The 19,299-nt window shown below is 35.1% G+C and overlaps 2 protein-coding genes across 2 annotated transcripts; one reads left to right on the top strand and one right to left on the bottom strand.

The window, feature by feature from the left end:
- Positions 1-602: 602 nt before the first annotated feature.
- LOC105430113 (uncharacterized) lies at positions 603-19,191 on the bottom strand. The gene is made up of 5 exons (XM_089079902.1): positions 19,046-19,191; positions 18,418-18,711; positions 16,985-17,136; positions 1,202-1,777; positions 603-1,071 (listed from the first exon to the last, which is right to left on the bottom strand). The coding sequence occupies exons 2-5, from the start codon at positions 18,655-18,657 to the stop codon at positions 879-881; spliced, it is 1,161 nt and encodes a 386-aa protein (XP_088936028.1). The 5' UTR covers positions 18,658-18,711; positions 19,046-19,191; the 3' UTR covers positions 603-878.
- Positions 4,782-16,864, top strand: LOC105430112 (carbohydrate sulfotransferase 11). The gene is made up of 7 exons (XM_011643479.3): positions 4,782-5,063; positions 9,184-9,356; positions 13,366-13,619; positions 13,924-14,164; positions 14,694-14,873; positions 15,016-15,173; positions 15,287-16,864. The coding sequence occupies exons 1-7, from the start codon at positions 5,051-5,053 to the stop codon at positions 15,372-15,374; spliced, it is 1,107 nt and encodes a 368-aa protein (XP_011641781.1). The 5' UTR covers positions 4,782-5,050; the 3' UTR covers positions 15,375-16,864.
- Positions 19,192-19,299: the final 108 nt, after the last annotated feature.

The raw sequence follows: 19,299 nt of genomic DNA, 5'->3' as shown, positions 1-19,299 counted from the left end.
AATAATAATAAATGATACGAACTATTTGAATTCGAATCAAATCAAATCGAATCAAATGAAATTCGAACTATTCGAAAATTTCGAATTAAAGAGATACGAATACAAATGTCATATATTAATAATCCTATAATAATTATGTAATTAATTCATAGTTATGTTTTAAGTAATTCCAGTAAAATTTTATAAAATTCAAATTTAAAAAAATATATAAGTAATTCAATTTGATATAAAAAAACTTTGATTCGCATATCTCCGATAATACGTTTAATACATGCTCTCTCTCTCTCTCTATATATATATATATATATATATATATATATATATATATATATATATAGAGAGAGAGAGAGAGAGAGAGAGAGTATGTATTAAACGTATATATATATATATATATCCATAAATATTTAAAGAGAGATAATGCACTTGTGATTATCACAAGACAATATATGATGTAAATGTTTTCCGTCAAGATACTAATCAATCCTTGAATTTTTATATATATAAATATTCGATAGACGTAATTCGATTTACGTCTTTCTGACGTAAATTCACGTTGTTTTTAACGGATTTGCCATATAAAATGCCAAAATTAAAATTACATATTTTTCTTAATAATACATATTTTAATTGAATAATTACATTATCAATATCACAAAAACGGTAGATAAAAAATTTTTTAGACGTAACATAAAATAATATAAAACTACTTTATTTATATATCCAATACTGTTTTTGTATTTTGCATTATGTATCGCTGCATTAATTATCATTTTTTTACGACTTATCATTATGTCAACATGTTGTATATTGATATAAAAATATCTCACATTATCTTAAATTAAATATTAGTATTTAAAGATTTAAATAGTAAATGGAACTTAAGGAATAAGCAAGTCAGTTATCACTTTGGCTTCTTGTATCTCGCGAATGCTTTTCTTGTCACGAATCATCTCTAATTCGTGTATTAGAGCCATCGCAGCTTCAATGCATTCGTTCGTTTCCTCCACAACAGTTACATTCGAAAATTCATCTTGCAGAAGATGTAATATTATGTTCAATTGATTGACAGATCTGTAATCGTATCGTTGATAATGTAAATCTATCCTCTATCATTACTACGCGTTTTATCAGAAAAATTTATCAGAAATTTATCAGAAACAATCTAAAGAGTATATACTTTTACTCGTCAACGATCCATTACCTGGCAAAGATCCTGATATTCGCTTCGTTGACGTCGATCAATAGTACCTCGATCAAACAGTACATCAGGGGACCGTGTTCTTTTATCAAAAAAACATTGCCATAAATCTTTGCGAAGGTCCTCGTGGTTAAAAAATGAAAGAGTTTTTTATTGCTGGTCCGATTTTCATCTCGATTATCTTGCTCGTTCCTCGAAAATTGAACATTTACGATCTTTTCCACGATAGATGTCCCTTTCAAGGCCAATATCGCACCATGCTCGTTCTCATTTAAGAACTTCATGCACGAACTATTGATCGTTTCGGCGATGCTGAGTCGAATAGGCGTCACTGGAATTTGGTACTGCGTCTCATCAATCTTGTATGAGATTATACCCCAACATTCGACGACGGACTTCTGGTCAAATGTTGGTAGATCGAGCACCATTGTTGCCACGGCGGCGCCGGGTTGGATCGAACTGATCCTTTCTGAATGGAAAGAACATTCCTCTTCCAATTTCCAAAATGTTGATTCGCCAGAAATCTCCTCGTCCAGCGTGGACAACACGTACGGATAACATCTAGGGTCGAGCAACGTGCTGTAAAGAAACTTTACATAGCTACGTACTATTGACAATCGCATCTAAGAGTTCTTCTCTTTCACACACACAGTTTTTAATTAATTTTTAAAAATGTAAACTTTGTAATATATCATAACATAAATATTCATTATTCCCGTGAAATTTTTAACATTAATAAAAAATATATAACAATTAGAAAGTTGAACCTGTTAAAAATTTATTATTGATAATTGTCTTGTCGTGATTCTTTAATCATCACTTAAAGACTATACAATGTATAAAATATACACGGTAATAATAAAAAAGTTTATTATTATAGAAAATTTTATTTCAATTCTCGGAAATTTTTATCTCGCATGTAATTAAGTTCTGTATTTACAATAAAATAAAAGCTGTCTGCATCGTGATGTCATATCATGACTTGCTGAGAGAATTCTGAGAAAAAGATATCTCGTGCTTTTCAGAGAGAAAATTAATATTGATGTTAGAGATATGAAAGTTGTGTTAGAAAAAAATCCCAAAATTAAGTTAGTGAAGATAAAGAGGATAAAACCTAATTAATTACAATTAATTACTCGTCGATAATGGATATACTGACGTAGACTTTTATTTAATGATAGTAACACGTATATCTAATAAATATATGTATCCAATATTGCATGAAAACTTCTGATATTACGTAACACACGTGATGTATCCGTTTCATGAATATAGATCGACAGCGAGCCAATCGAAGCGGCAAGCAACTCGCATTTTAATCGATCATATTTGAATATCAATCTAATGGCAATGCTGTTGGAAAAACGGATGAAGAAGAAATGCGTCGTATTCAAACTGACAGATTCATTATCCGCACAGATTGGGATATCGATGCGAGAATAATCGAAGACAGGCTATCATTGGCCTGCACCACTTAGGGAGAAAATAAACCATCTCAACTTTCGCCATTTCAGATAATTGAACTCAATCTTAATTCTTCGTCTGGACCGAACTGGCGTTCCCTGCACATGGATCAGTTTAATTTCGATGTTTCCTGATTAATCATCAAAAATGTTCCGTAAATATTTTATTATTATTTTTTATTATTATTATATTAAATAAGATACATAAACACGTTTTTCCCCAAAAGAATGAAAAATCAGGTCATGCACAGATAACGTAGCTGCCAAGTCGGCGGATATGCACACGCGAATCGACCTTGAGTGCAACATTTACATCGACATTATCCATGCAAATCGAGCCGCGAACAAAGATACTAATCGCGATGTTCCTGCAAAACTATAATAACGCGGTATCAACGGCGGATGGAATTTTGTTATGCAATGCAAATTGCCGTTTATAGATAACACTAATATAATAATAAAATATAAAATCCTACTTTTCTTTCCTTTTCTCTTTCCTCAGAATTTATATCTATATTGCGATATTTATATACGATCCTTTCTCTTCTTATATATTCATATATTCCTTTCCGTTTTAAACATATTTCGAACGAGTTAAACCACTAAATTAAAAAATAACTATTTTGAGATTTCCTGCAAATCAGATACGTCTGAAAAATGAACACCATGATTGTGACTTATAAACGTGAAGATAAACGTAAAATATAAAAGAAACTTTTCCAATTACATTATTGTTTGACACAATCTTATATATACTCTAATCTACTTTCCAGCATGTCACTCTCTAAATTGAAACGTTGTTTCGCAGCAGAAGTTTGCTCGAAGAGTCTGCCGCGCCAGCGTCTTGACGCAATCTGGTATAGCTATTTTCACCTCATCACTGCTGTTGTAAGAATCGCTAAAAATTTCTTCAAGTGAAAAATCAGCAGAAGTCAGTGGTGAAGAAATTCCTGGTCCTACTATAATCTAAAAGCGAGATGAAGATGTCGGCTCAAAATAATAACAGCAGATTTTCTCGATTAATGGATATAAAAACAGAAGATTAGACATTAATAACAAAAAATTCGTTTACTTCTAGTTAATCAGTATTTACTTCTTACAATTTATTCTAACCTTTTAAATTATAAATTGCTATGCAAATAAGAATAAGAAATGTCAAAAATAAAATTGTAATTACAAAAATATGACACAAAAATTCATGATACGAAATAGTTTACAGTATATTTACTAACTATACGATTAAATATTTTAATTAATTTGATGTTTAAAGAAGAAATGTTAATTGCATTCGTGTAATTGCGGCGCGATACTTTATGTTTTTTTTAAAACGCATGTTGCAATATCGAACTGCATTTTGGAACAGCGTCGGCAGTTCGCAATTATGTAGCACGATCGATATGTCGCGAATTACGAGTTATCATTAGTAATCAAGTTTCAATTTCAATTGATCGATCTCCAACCGAGAAGGCGGCTGGCAAGTCGCGGCGCGTTTGCGCGAGAAACGTCCAGCGGCAAATCGACCCGCGAAAAAACCGACCAATAGACAGAAAGAAGTAAAGGCACAGGTCTGGCTTTCAGTATTTAGACCCCAACATGAAATCAAAATTTACTATTTTCATATTCATTTAGTAGTCATCATCGTATGCATTTTTATGTTATGTCATTTTTAATCATTTTTATAATTCTAGAATTTTAACTGCTTTTCCATTCATACCATGGGATACCAGAAAATACGCACACGTAATGTAACATATTAATTTATACCCAATAAACGCTATTAATATCTCTTTTCTGTACATGGTATTCATTTTCATTACATACACTAAGAATTTAAAGATATTAATTTTCGATTTAAAAAAGAGCAATCTCGTTTTCATCTTAATTTTCAATCAGAGATACATTTAAATTGATTTTCTCGAGTTAGTAAAAGATCGCCCACAAACCATTCAGTTAAAACAATTTTTACAGCATGTGCTTCGCGTAGCTCTCTCTCTCTCTCTCTCTCTCTCTCTCTCTCTCTGATTATCAATGAGGAAATGGTCGCGCCTATCGCGAGAGCACCCCGCGAAACCGGCCCTGGTGGAACGGGGTCGGGCGGTAGCGTCGAAGACGCGAGCGTCGGGGCGCCCATGGAACGAGCCAGTCGGTCGGTCTCAGTGATCTGTACGATGCCGCCGTGATCGTACGGCATCGTACTTTTCCTGGCGACACGCGGCACGCATCACGTGGCACCACACACCGCGTCCGCGCTCCTGCCTCCTGCGGCGCGAGACCACGTCCGACGTCCCTTGCACCCGACGCGCAGCACCGACCCGGGGGAGAAACGACGCCGGCCGACGACGCTCGAGAGTGACAACAAATGCGTCAGTGATCTCGCCGCCTCGGATATATGCCCGGAGAAGGTATACACGGGAATACATGACCCGGAGACAAGTCTATCTCTCTCTCTCTCTCTCTCTCTCTCTCTCTCTTTCTCTCTCTCTCTCTCTCTCTCTCTCTCTTTCTCTCCCCGTGGGTAACGCGGCCCCCGCACACAAGTCCCGGGATTAAAAAGGCCACCCGCTGACCCCGTGAACCCGTGACACTCGCACAGCTGCACAATCGCCTTTCCGCGTGATCGTGAAACCGAACGGCCAACGTCATCCGGATAATCGCTGCTTTTTCACGAAAGCAAGGATGCGACAAAGATACGCCAACGTTGAATCGCGTGTACGGCGAACGATATAATGTTAGCCCGCAGCGAAAAATCGTTTCATAATACGGATTTTAAAAACTGCAGATTAATTGAACTGAACTCGTGTCATTAATATCAGCCGTGATTAACGAAGTTTTCTCTCTGTCATACATCATTGTCAGCGCTGTGAACTATAATTACAAAAAAAAAAAAAAAAAAAAAAGAAGAAGTTAAACTACAATTTGAATTTGTCAACATCAGTGAATTGCATTTTAGAGTTAACAACTTTAAGCAATTAACTGTGATAATTTAGCTTACACATTTTCTTTCGACTTTCAGAAAGGAACGGAGTTTCCTAGGAGGGAGTATCAAATTACATTGACAATATACTTAGCTTAGCAAACTAGAGATTAGATATTCGCGCTATCTCTTTTTCTACGAAACTGATCCACTCATAGTACAAACATAGAAACGTCAATAATGTTAATTAACATAACCCGGCCCACTCAAATTACAGTAAGAATTATTAAACATTAGAAAGAGCGAAATCTTATCCGTCATTTGATCCCTTTAATGAGATCTCTCTCTCTCTCGCAACTTGTCGACGATTATGATTCCAAGACTCTAATAAACCGAGCCTTGAAAAAGAATAATTACAGAAGTAGTATCCATTCCCATGATACTTCTGTAAAATAAGTTCGTATTTCCTTTGTTCTATGTATTACTAATTATTAATGTAACATCCGTGATTAACACAATCTGACAATATTTTGCTAGTTCATCGATCGGGATGCAAAAGCTCGCTCTTTGTGCGCAAATATTGTTTCAATCTGATATTACAAATATGTGTATTGTAATGATATTACAAGCAATGTGTATTGTAATTATTAGCATTTAGCTTTGTTAAATTTTAATAATATTACCCATCGCTGTCCCAACTTTAACGAAATGAGTTAATTCTAAGATTTTCTCGACACTCATCGATCGTTAACGAATTCTTGTTAAAAACATCCGTAATTCCGTCCATTTCAGAATTGTCTGTCTCTCAAATCTACTATCATATCTTTTCTTAATTTTAATTGCACGATAATGGACTGATGTCTGTGCCAACATTTGCTGCTATCACGTGCTTCGGTAATACGTCCCCGTGTACACAATGCAAATGTAATCGCGAATTACAAATCAACGGTTCCATCTGAATCGAGATCAAAGATCGTTTCCATTCGCTGTGGGAGTGAGCGGTTTCTCCCATCCTGTATCTCACGGGAAGCATAAGTTGCATGCACAGAATCGCCTGGGCTTACGTAATCTAATGCTGAACTCCTGGCGCTGGTATGGATCCGTTTCGCATTGTGTCGCATGAAGATGGCTTATCCGCGAAATAAGATAAGATAAATTCCATTTTTACACGTATCTTCCACGCGCGCTAACGTTACGCAAAAAAGTTCATCATTCCGATTTGATTAGGCTTACATAATTTCTCCTCCATATCATTATTATTATTATTATTATTATTGTTGTTATTATCGCTACGTAGTGCATCTTACAATTGCACGCAATGTTCGTTATTCGTTACCAAAAGAAGAAAGAATATCTACTCAATTGTCCGACTTATTTGAATAAATTTTTATGATGAGAGGCGAAGCAGGATAAGGACATTTTACTGACCGCATTGAATCCATCGAAAAGAACTGAGTTACGTAAAGATTGTGTGACTACAGATGAATGGTATAATAGATTATCGGAATGATACGAAACGGAAGAAAGTCATTTTTGTTTGCAAAAGAATAATGAATTAGTACCGGGTAGTTATGATGATCACAATGTCAATACAAAGTGTATTTGATAACAAAATAAATAGTTATAAAAGGAGCTATAGACAGCAATTAGACAGAATAATTATTATTTCCGTTATATTATCTTTAACATAATAAGAGTGTGATATAATTTTTTTTTTTTTCGATGAAACTCGATAAAAGAGTAATATCTATAGCTCATCAAACTACCGCACTTTGTATCTACAGCGCTGACAAATGTTGATATTATGAACTATTGCTGAGATACGCATATTTCGTAAGATCCGATGAAACTTAATCGTACGTATTTCTGCGCAACACTTTCGCGAAAAAGTTCGCATACGCTCTACTAAATTTTTCGCAACTGTGCAATTTTTCTTTCCGGCTCTTTTTACCTGTCAGGCACAACGCGAACGATATATCAATACGAAACTTGTTTCGAGAAAAGCGAGATTTATGTAGCCCGCTCGCCTCGCTTTATCCGATAATTACACGTCTCTCCGCGATTATCCTCCCACAACAAAGGATTCTGCTTTACAAAGCACCATTTATAATTACCATCTAACTGTTACAAAATAGGATATTACAATTGAGAAGCTGTTTTATTATTACTTAAGATATCACATCTCTCCTTCCTTATTGCTTAAAATCCTTCCTTACTGTTATTCCTTGTAAAATACGAATCCCGAGGCTTCTTTCCCAACAAAGGATCGACCCGATTCGTATTTCAATTCGATCATCATTGTAGTGTAGCCTTTGATTGTTTGGTAAAACGATCCATGTAACCTGGACTGAAATCGAATACAATATCTGCAGTGCAGAACACAGACAGAATTATACTAGCTGCAACACCGAGAAAGCCAAAGTGCAGGGGGGGGGGGCGGGGGGGAGGGGGAGGGGGGGGAGGGGGGAGAGAGAGAAGAGAAGCCATCCACGCCAAACGTTACCGCTGACATACTGACCGTGAGAATTTCTGCAGCGCGCGAATGCTTATCGCGTGGATGCGGTCACATTTCCGCGGCTCCACGACTGCTCGGCGCGCTAATACTCACGATCTCGATACACGGACAAACGCATACCCGAGCATCGGGAAATGCGAAACTGATTACCCATTCCATTCGGGACCGCCTCGGCGCGCCTCCTTCTCACGCGCCTCTAGCATTCCGCGAATAAACACGGCGCACTTATGCCTCCTCTAATCCTCTCGCTCGGTCTAATTTTTTTCTGTCATCTGCCGAGTCATCGACATACTCGGATACTCTTGAACCTTACCCACGTCTCTCGATATCACGTCTCGAAGCCTTTGTATACAAACTCAATATATTTCAAAACTGGAAAAGGCATAGAAAACGTTTTAATTTGATCTATTTTTTTTTTCTTTTTTTTTTTTTTTGGACCAAAGACAGATGTGATGAATATCTGTTCACCACAACAAGCGTGTCGCGCTTAAGCTCAATAACGTCACGAAAATTCTAAAAGAAGATCGCAATTAATGGAGCTGTCGAATCGAGTGTCAACTATGAACGTTAGGACATGTCGCGCGAGGACGTTAGCAGTATATTTGTCATCATCTGGTATATTTATTATCATCATCAGCGCAACACTTCCTCGTCAAGGCGGAACACGCGTACAAACGTGATATCTGCGAAACAGAGCGCGCGAGCTATTAATTCCATCAGTTTTTATCTCATCGTGAAGTAAAAATTATTTGAAATGGTCCGACGCTAAGAAGAGCAACGGTACGTGCCGTCAGACGCGACTGCGATAAATCGCAGAATTACCGAACGTTAAATTGGAGCACGTGTATAATACCTGGAGCCGCAACACCCTAACGCGTTTCGCATTTGCACGGCTCGTTCGTCACCTCAACCTCGAGCTCTCCTGCTCCTAATTTCGAAACATCGATGTCGCAAACGATCGACACACAATACATTTAACGTAATGGTAAACGAGAAATTCACGATCAGTAATTTATTTACGTATATAATTCGACGATTCGACGTTATTATGTAGAACAGATTGTATGGTAATTCTAAACTAAATATGTTTCAGTCCGATATGAGTACAGACGGAAACACGTTCTCCGGGAGAAGATGACCCCACGTCGTCGCGTCTTGGCAGGAATTCGCCGTGCTATTTTTGCCGCCGGTGTCCTGGCGCTTATCGTCCTGGCACTGTCAAGCCAGGATGGTTCCAACACCCTACAGCACGGGAATTCGCTGGAGGTGAGTCATCTCTGGCAAAAGCTTTATTCGCAGCTTTATTAACATTTCGCGGATTTTTATTATCCTAGGAACCTCCTGCGTTACCTTAAATAATTTCCAATATACAATTTACGAAAACTTGAAAACTGTCTACTACTTGTCTGAATTACTTGAAAACAATTGATAATAATATTTATTATTCTGGATCGTTTAATTCGTTGGCAGCTAGAGTATAGAGTAGGTGTCATATCATATCATTAGTATTGTCATGTCATATCATTAGCACTCGCCAAAGTTATTTAAAATTTCGTATTCAAGTATATAAATTGAATTTATTTATTTCGCACCAATTTTCAATGTTATACAATGGGGATCGTAAACACGATTTTTAAAAGTAAATACTTCCGATAATTACACGCTGTGTTCCATTTTTAAACCATTCTTCAAAAACCAAACATTTATCTCCATTAAACGTGCTATAAACATGCTAATTCAAGAGGAAATGTTATACATTCCTGGCATAACGGAAACCTACATAAAAAAAATAGTTGACTTTGAGGAAACAGAATTCTATACGGTTTCCACGGTTCCTGGGAGAGACCGAAAATGTTTGCCTTACGTAAAGCACAACGACCATAGGTTGGCACATTTCCAGGCGCAATGCGGTACGTGGATCAGTGCCCGCTTGATATGACACATTTAAATGTCCGAAAAGATAGTTAAAGTTACTTTTAAACATATCATCATTTCGCAGACTCATCAGGAAACCTACTTTTATATTAGACGATTTATCATACAATTGTATAAAAATAAATTTCGACTGGAATATCTATCATTTTATCATCTAAATATGTCGTAACATATAATAAATAAGCTCCTCAGTATCAAATAATTCTCGGTTGTTCCAAAAAGGATGTTACTAAAAAACTTTTTTTAAGTAAAAAAAATTTATTAACGTAAAAAATAAAATATTTTGAGTCAAATAAATAAAAATTTTAGAATTTAAATTTCTTACAATTTTCGAGATATTTTATATATATATATAATTTTATAATCCAAAAATTATTTTTCTTACAATATTTTAACAAAATAACAGATCGAATTTTTTCTTTTCTTTTTTTCTTTTAATAATAATGATATGTAGTGACAAATAGACCGTCACAAAATGAAAAAAAGAAACATATAAAGTCGGAAGAAAGCGTTATTCTTCACAGAATTAATGATTATCCGATTCGGATAACGTATGACGTAGTGAAAAGAATTCTATATGTCGGAGCATTCGTATGATAAGTTACGGTCATCTCACACGCGTAACATTCTATATTTTTGCTGTGAAATCTCTCAGGCATGTAAGTTGGAAAGTCGCGTGTTGGAAAAGATTAATACGGACAGAATCGTGAGATACAACTCGAAATTTATATTGCAAGATATTCTTTTGCAACAAAATTGTCTCTGTTAAAAGTGTAACTTTTAACCGGGGAAACGATAAAAACTAAATCAGAGCGACGAATAAAATATTTCGCAGTCAGAGATGTAAATATTCGAATGTAGATTCAAGTTTATTAAAAATAAAATGATGAAATCAGAGACAATTGAAAGCAAAAATCCTAGATTTAATTCTCACATCGCGCATAAGTAAGAAAAACATAAATACTAGCTTTAATTCTAGCACATCGCGTAAGAAATAAGAAAAGAATTTTTATTCCAAAAAAAAAAAAAAGACATCATTGTTACATACCGATGCAGCGAGGAAAAATATAATTAGACAGTTAAATATAATCAGAGATAATAGAGAAGAATCGCGCAGCTGTTACGACGGTATCGAAATAAAGAAAGTGTGTGTTTGGAAGAAAGACTCGTGTGGCCACAACACCGGCAGTCGTTATACGACAGATACTTCAGTTCGCAACAGGCGAACACGTAATTGCAGAAAAGCTGTCTAACCGGGGTCTGTCTTATCGTTGAACGGCGTGATATCTACTTAACGTAAACGTAAATGCAGAAATACGACAGGAAAGTAACGGTGCGGGCGTTACGCGCCCTAACGCCTTGCGGGAGGGTGGCACGTGCATGAACGATGCGCCAGTGCATAAACGTGCGCGATACGCCACCACCCTTCCCCCCCCCCCTCCCCGTGGCCCACATTCGTCGCCTCACAAGGCGCGTTCCACATCGAAATCAATAAGCGGAAGCCGGTAGTTCTGCATTCGGTCTTGCTGGCTCGCCGCACTACAATTCATCGATGCATTTTTCGTGTCGCACGAGCAATTTCGCCGGAATCGAGAGAAGAGATTCGCTCCCTACGTCCCTCCCCTCTTGGCCACTCTCCGCGCGGTTTCGACGCGATCGCAATCTAAATTATTAATCCTTGCAGCCGCGAGACTGACTAAACCGCAAATATTTCATTGTACAATTATGGATTATTGACAGATTTCTGCTGCTCGAAATGGAAACCGGAGTCCTATAAAAAATTTATTGAAAAATGTGAATAAATGTCACAAAGTAAGACTGTGGGTCGACTAAGGGTCGACGTAAATCGAGGAATATATGTGTGTGTGTACATATATGTATAAAATTGTTGAATATCTCGGAAGCCAATTTCTCGAAATACAGAATGATTCATGAAATCGTAGAAATATACTGTCTTATTTGCGGCATGGGTTCAGTGAAATGTGGAATCTCTCGATATAGTACACAAAATTACCTCTTACAGTCCGCCTACATCGTACCTATTGTCGATTGTGAACACATCTCACATTTTCTTAACATTTGAACTAATTCATAATTATCCATATATATATATATATATATATATATATATATATAGAAATCACATTATAATTATTTCTCTTGAAAAATTAAATCTATAATAAACACTTTATTATATTGAAAGCATTTGCGTGAAACGCATTAAGGGAGACATACTTATCTCATAATCTCTAATTTAATTCAACAAACTTTCTTTATTTGTACTTTTGCAGTACAGTACAAATGTACACACATCGAGCGATGTACACGACGCCAACGCAGTGCGTACGGTGCATACTCAATAAATGCACAGATAACGCGTGTTTAAATTCTAATTGCAGAAATTAGGAAATTAGATTAACCTTGCCGATCGCGAAAAAGGTCAATATATATGTCGCAGTCGAGAGACGTAGGCTTAATAGAAGGATTCGCATTGCGACTCGTGTACACGGACTCTTCGAGCTCAATCGATGCTCAGACTCTGTAATTTTTTTCACAAGTGCGCAATTTCGAGCGACGAAATGCGCCATATAGTTACCGCTCGTTATCTCGTAATTATCTGCGCTCTCATTATCTCGTAATTATCTCTGTATCATAATCGAGTTGTTAGTTCTACATCAATCGCGAGAGGGGATCATATTCATTCGTAATTCTATTCATCGCGCGAATATCGCTATAAATAAATTCTTTTCGTTTTCACCAATTTCCAATTAAACGGATAATGGATAACCTGGATTATATCGCACGCTTGATTATATCTACAAATGAACTTTATTGTACCTACAATTGAACTTGATTATACCTGCTCGTTGTATATAATAGACTGACAGTAATAATAATGATTAAACGCAATCATAAAAAAAGCGTTCATTTGTCATTTCTGTCATTTGAAGATATTACCAAAGATTACTCAAAATAACCGAGCAACTAATCTTCGATACGTTTCGTGTCTTACGTGATATATGTCAAAACTCCTACGTCAGTATACAATTCATAATTCAGTGGCACCGGTTCATTTTATAGTTCATTGGCGTAGTATCTGGTATCTACTAACTGCTCGTTTGACTATGAATCTAGGTCAAGTTAAGATAAATGACAGCGGTAACACTTCGCAATACTCTGTAATTGTGGTGTTTTAATTAATAATGCGACACGACATCATTAAACGAGCAGCAAAGTAGGATTGCTAATGTAGGGTATCGATCATGAATTGCATTAATCTTGTCTTGCAAATTCGCATTAGTCTTGTCTTACAAATCGAATCCTTTATGCATTTTAATAGGACGCGAATCTGACGCCAGAGGAGAAAATATTGGAGCAGATTACCGCAGCGGAAACTGAACAACGTCTGACAGCCAGGCGGAAATTCCTGGCGGAAAAATGCGCCGAGGAAGGACTCGATCGTCCCGGCAACGATTCGCTTCACAGACCAAACGCCTGGGAGTTCCTTGTAAATAGAGAGTACCATCTTATATGGTGCAACGTTTTCAAAGCTGCGTCTACATCGTGGATGTATAACTTTAATTTACTTGCAGGGTAAGTCCTCGTTCCTCGTTCGTCGTTTACGTAACTAAAGTTTCTCGCGGAAGTGATGACAGCAAGCACGACGGAGATAAAGCATGTGCCACGTAATTTGTCGCTGCAAATTGCATACAATTATAAAAAGATAATATTGTAAGATAAACATTAAATTATTTTAACTATCCCGGACATACGCGAAGTTTCCTAGTTTTTTTTTTTTCATTTCCTATTAATTAGCTAAAATGCTAATAAATTCACCGAATGGCGGGATTGGCGTAATTGAAACGTGATTAGTCAACATTGCGCATTTACCTTGCAGATATAGTCCGCAATTTCTGAAGGCCTCCAAAGCGGTGCCAGTCTCATTGGCTAGACAGAGATATCCTAGATACACCGCCGAAGAATTGGCTAAATATCTGAACGACAGCATCAGTTTTTTGATAGTGCGGCATCCATTCGAAAGATTGCTCAGCGCCTATCGAGATAAATTGGAGCACAGTCTACCGCATACATTTCACAGCAATCTTGGTGCACACATAGTCTGGCACTACAGGGCAAGGGTAATGTTTTTCGATACAATTTTTAAGCATAATACTCATATTCATGCTAGACAAGTTATTCCTAATTAGAATAGAATCATAGTTAAACAATTTAATGATAATTATTGACTATTCCTATTTTTTAAAATCTTTTTCCTCGTATTAAAGACATTATTTTTCTAAAATTTCCTAATTTTTCATCAATTACTGTTTTTATTTTGTTGAAACATTAAAGCCAAAAAATATTTAAAGCTTAATATTTTTTTTATAATATTTATGCCAAACAAGTTATTTCTAACTTTTCCAACTAGAATCATATTAATAAACGATTAAATGGATAAACGATTTAATGAGTAATTAGTTATTAGTTATTTTTAACTATTCTTATTTTGTTAAATATCTTTTTATTTTATTGGAACACTAAAATCAGAAAATCCTATTATTTTTTATACAAGAAAAAAATATTAATTTAAAAATATAGAAACAGTCAAAACCGATTGTTTGATACTTTTAATGTTAAAATAGCTCTTTTATTCTCTATAAAATATAGGATCCGAAGACGAATACAAGGCAAGGGCCGAGATATCCGCTTTTCGAGGAATTCGTGCGATGGCTGCTATGTCAGTGGAGAGCGGGAAACGATCTCGACATGCATTGGACACCAGTTGTAAACTTTTGCACGCCCTGTCAAGTACGATTCGACGTGATAGCTAAATTCGAGACGCTGCATGTAAGTAAATTCGATCATTAGCAGAGACAAGCAATTTTGCTATATTTTTAAGAAAATATTCAATTTGCAGAATAATTAAACTAAAAGATGTATTTTGCAAAATCAAAAGAATCATTTGAAAATTGTCTCTTTCTTGTTAAAGGACGATCAAGACTATCTTATCAAGCAAGCCCACGTGGGGCACATCATCAAACCCGAGTGGAAAAATCCAACTAGAGGCGTCCAGACGAAAGATGTTATAAAAAATTACTTCACGCAGTTATCCAAGACGCAGATTGACGAGCTCTACGAGATGTTTAGGTACGTTTGCAGGATTCGTAAAATCTATATTTGTAATTTCGCATATGAAGAAGAATACGAATAATCACCATGCGTGCATCGTAAAATATATATAAGATCTTTACATTTTACAGATATGATTTCATACTGTTTGATTATTCACCTGATGAATATCTAGCATTTGGAAGAGACGAAATCACTACATTGACATGTAAAAAATGATCCCGGATTTTGTCTATTATGAAGATATGTGAAATAGAGTGAGGCGCATACGACATACAACGAAATTGTAGGTAGCGCTTAAATGAATTTGAAAGAATAGGAAGTATGATACTAGATATGTATATAGTGATCGATGCATTTCTTATACGGGATTTCATAAATGAAAGGATGTGTCTTGATTTTGTAATACATATAAACTGCGTTATCAAACTGAGCATTTTGATAGCAAATATGTTAAAGTTTATCGAATTGTTATGAAATATATTGAAGGATAAAACAAAAATTTATCATTAACTACGACGATGCAAATATCTTGCAAATATGAACTTATAGTCCGTTGCTTGCGTACTTAAATTGTTAAAATAAACTAAATTTTTACATATTTACAGGTGTCTGAAAGCTTTATCGTTCGGTATTTAATCGTTTAAAATTTTCACCCTTTTAATTATCTTCCATTTTGATAAATATAACATAGATTGAGTTAGATTCCATTAATAATAAAAATTGCTAAAGCCTTCGAATAGAAATGCAAAATTGATTTAAGAAAGATTTAGATTAACCCCTTGCGTTGGAATCACATTTCCTCATAATATCTCCAATATAATTAATGTAGATTTGCTTTGTGATTAACATTTCACAATTGAAAAACATCATACTAAAAAGATCATCAAACACAAATTATTAATTTCATGTTTTATAATTAAAACATATTTTCTTTGTTTTTATTTTTGCTATAATTTTGACATATTAGTTCTTAAAATATTAATATTATAAAAGAGATTCTAAAAGAGAATTATTTGGATTCTAAAAGAGATTACAAAAATTACAAAAAAGAGATTATAAAAAAATTGTATTTCATTATTCATTATAGTTATCAAAAAAATCAAATTATAATGTATATCTTTATTTTTTTTTTAATGTCAACTTAAATAGATGTTCGCACAAGAGTCAAATAAATATCAACTTAAGGGGTTAAACAAATTTTAATACATAACACATGAAATTGAAAAGAATTTGATAGCCTCAGTTTTGCAAAGCAATAAAATTATCTTCTAATTATATCACCAAGTTGTCCCTGACAACTGCACAATAATCTTTATAAGCATGAATAATAATGTAGTACCATTATAACAACGGTAATAGTACTGCCTCAAGGAAACATGATGCAAAATGTTAAAATATATAACTTATCACAACATCACTCTAAGATGCAGACATTTCATGAATTATATTGTTTCGAAAAATAAATAAAATTTAATATATTTCCGAGTAAAACAATGAATCAATCAGCAATATGTGTGCATATATTTCGCTGTAATAGAGAAATCAATTAAAATAATTGGTTAAAAATTTCAAAACTTAAGTCTTGAATAAAATATTTACACATGATTGCGAAATTCTAATAATTAAATTTGAATGAATCTCAACGTTACAAATTTCTATACTTGTAAAATAAAATACATTGTTGAATAAAGAGCATTTGTACAATATATGTAAAATTTTCTAGTCTCTCCTATACTTTTACAATTATAGATATGTATAAATATACAATGAATGAAAATTCATTATATCGGAGATAAGACAAATGTGACAATTAATAAACCACTTACCAACAGGATTTATTGAGCAATTCTATCCCAATAATCCATTTATCTTGGAGAATACATTGCCATTGCGAGACTATCTCCAAAATTTTCTCTGTGTTACTATTCCTGCTGCATTTCTGTTTCTTTATTATAGGTACTCCTTGGACAGTATACATCTGTAACAGTTAAATATATCCATAGTTTTTATTTAATCAAATTAAGTTGAAATTAATGGCCTATAAAACTAATTCAATTACTATAAAAGTTGCATAAATAAAAACTAAATTAATTAGAAGTTGCATCAAAATTAAATTAACTTAAATTAAAAATTAATTTAAAAAAATATTATTTATATTAAAATAAAATATAATTCTTTAAAGCTAGATTTTTTAAGTAATAAAATAATTAAAATATAATAGAACATGAAAATTTAACATTTTGTTTAAGATTTTTATATTAAAAATTTTTTTATATTAAAAAAATATAAACATTTAAAAAATAAAAATTTTAATTTAAAAAAGTTAAAAGGATAAAGTAACATTTAAAAAAATAAGCAATTAAAGTTAAAAGGCAATTCATTCAAAATTAATTAAATTAAAAGCTATTAACCTTTTAACTTGATTTCTAATCAATTAGTTGCTATCCACTCTTGCAATATCATAATTAAATATTAAATATTAAGTTAATAAATAATATTTAAGAGCAGCAGAAGAGATATGAAGATCTCTATTAGATAAATTCCTGCTTGTATTACAACTAAAATATTGAAGTTTGCAATATAATTGCAATACTTATAATCAAGAGAATTACCTACAAGTTTATATAGAGCAAAAAAAAGCAAGAATAAATAATTCATTTGATATGTAACATTTGATATGTAAGATTTGCATGACAAAGTGTGATAAAGTACACAAGTACTTTTATTTATTAATAAATTAAATTTTTAAGAATCAAATTGCAAAATTCAGCTCTGTAGCAAGTCTTCATAGCTTTATAACAAATACATAGAAAAAAATCTCATGGTAAAATATTCTACAAGATGAAATATGAATGAACTCAAACAAGTATCTGCACCTAGATAAGGAATAGATATGGAATAGATAAGGAATAGATAAGAAATAGATCATTTATAACATTATAATTATTTAAGAGCTAAATTGCAAAATCTGGTATTATTACAAGCTTTATAACTTTATAACAAACACATAAACAAATTTCATGTCACAATATTGCTTCTAAGAAATGAAATGTGATTAAACTCAAACAAACTGTGCACCTGCACAGAGAATTATCCATAGATAAGAAAGATAGAAAAAGATAGATAGATATTGGAGTTGACCCATCATTCCTGCCATCTCTTAACGAAAAACTATTGCGATATTTCATGTCGAAATAAAGCTTTAAAAGACTGGAAACCAAACGAATGGTGTACATCGCAAATAAAATTGTGCTACTACCTCGGAGTCCGAGTCCGAGCTGGCGTCTTCTCCGTGAATCGCGCGCTTCTCGAGGGCGTTCAAAATGCGCGCGGAGGTCGCCCTCGTCTCGGCGATCTCCTTCTTCGTGATATGGATCCTGCATACGACGTCGCTCATCTGCTTCAGCAAATGTTCCTCGACGGGATTCAACGCGGGTTGCGCCAGCAAGGATATCTCCTCGTCGCTGATAGCGAATATGTCCTCGTCGCCGGACTCCATCGCTTTCGTTTATCTCTTCGTTTGTATCGTCAGTCACGACACACGTTGACAACACTGGCAAACACACGTCACCTTAACGCGCGGAAACTTCCGTTCCCCTCGTGAGAAAATCTCGAGTATAAACCAACCTTCAACCGGAGTTGAAACTCCGGTTTGAACCGATAGACGGGTTGGCGGACTCGCGTCACTACCGAAGTTTCAAACTTTTTGCAATTTCTTACGCAGGGCAGCCAACGCGACGGCGTTGAAACGATGCTCGAACGCTGACGCGTTCGCGAAAAGTATCGGTCGGTAAAATCAATGCTCTACAATTGTCGTCTACGTGCAGCTCCAGCTGATAATCGCGAACGAGAGGCTTTGCCTACGGTTGCGAATCTCCAATAAATACCTCGACGGCACGTTGCGGAGAAGCGCGGAATGTCGCTGCTGCTGGCCAATTGCTTCCCTAGCAACTCATCCGTCCGCCCGTCCGTCTATCCGTCCGTCCGTCCGTCCGTTTGTTCGTTCTTTCATCCGTTTGTCTCCGCTGTGGCGTACGTAGAACCGGACGTTCACTGGTGAGATGTGCCTCTTTGCCCGTCGCAACTACGTCGTGAGGCCCGTCGTCGGACGGCGCGACAGCGTGAAAATGGCGGTGTGAAG

Source organism: Pogonomyrmex barbatus, unplaced genomic scaffold (assembly GCF_055798465.1).
Source record: "Pogonomyrmex barbatus isolate J1 unplaced genomic scaffold, ASM5579846v1 scaffold1, whole genome shotgun sequence".
NCBI classification, from domain to species: Eukaryota; Metazoa; Arthropoda; class Insecta; order Hymenoptera; family Formicidae; genus Pogonomyrmex; species Pogonomyrmex barbatus.
The sequence above is the reverse complement of the archived record's forward strand: the minus strand, read 5'-3'. Positions and strand labels throughout refer to the sequence as shown.

Bases quoted from the DNA above. Each gene is read 5' to 3' on its own strand.
- LOC105430112 (XM_011643479.3), top strand. The intron at 13,620-13,923 runs GTAAGTCCTCGT...TTTACCTTGCAG, and splicing joins AACTTTAATTTACTTGCAGG to ATATAGTCCGCAATTTCTGA. The intron at 15,174-15,286 runs GTACGTTTGCAG...TACATTTTACAG, and splicing joins GAGCTCTACGAGATGTTTAG to ATATGATTTCATACTGTTTG.
- LOC105430113 (XM_089079902.1), bottom strand. From the start codon at position 18,657: ATGGAGTCCGGCGACGAGGACATATTCGCTATCAGCGACGAGGAGATA. The intron at 17,137-18,417 runs GTAGTAGCACAA...TAACTGTTACAG, and splicing joins GCTCGGACTCGGACTCCGAG to ATGTATACTGTCCAAGGAGT. The intron at 1,778-16,984 runs GTAAGTGGTTTA...GTTTCTTTACAG, and splicing joins TTGCTCAATAAATCCTGTTG to CACGTTGCTCGACCCTAGAT.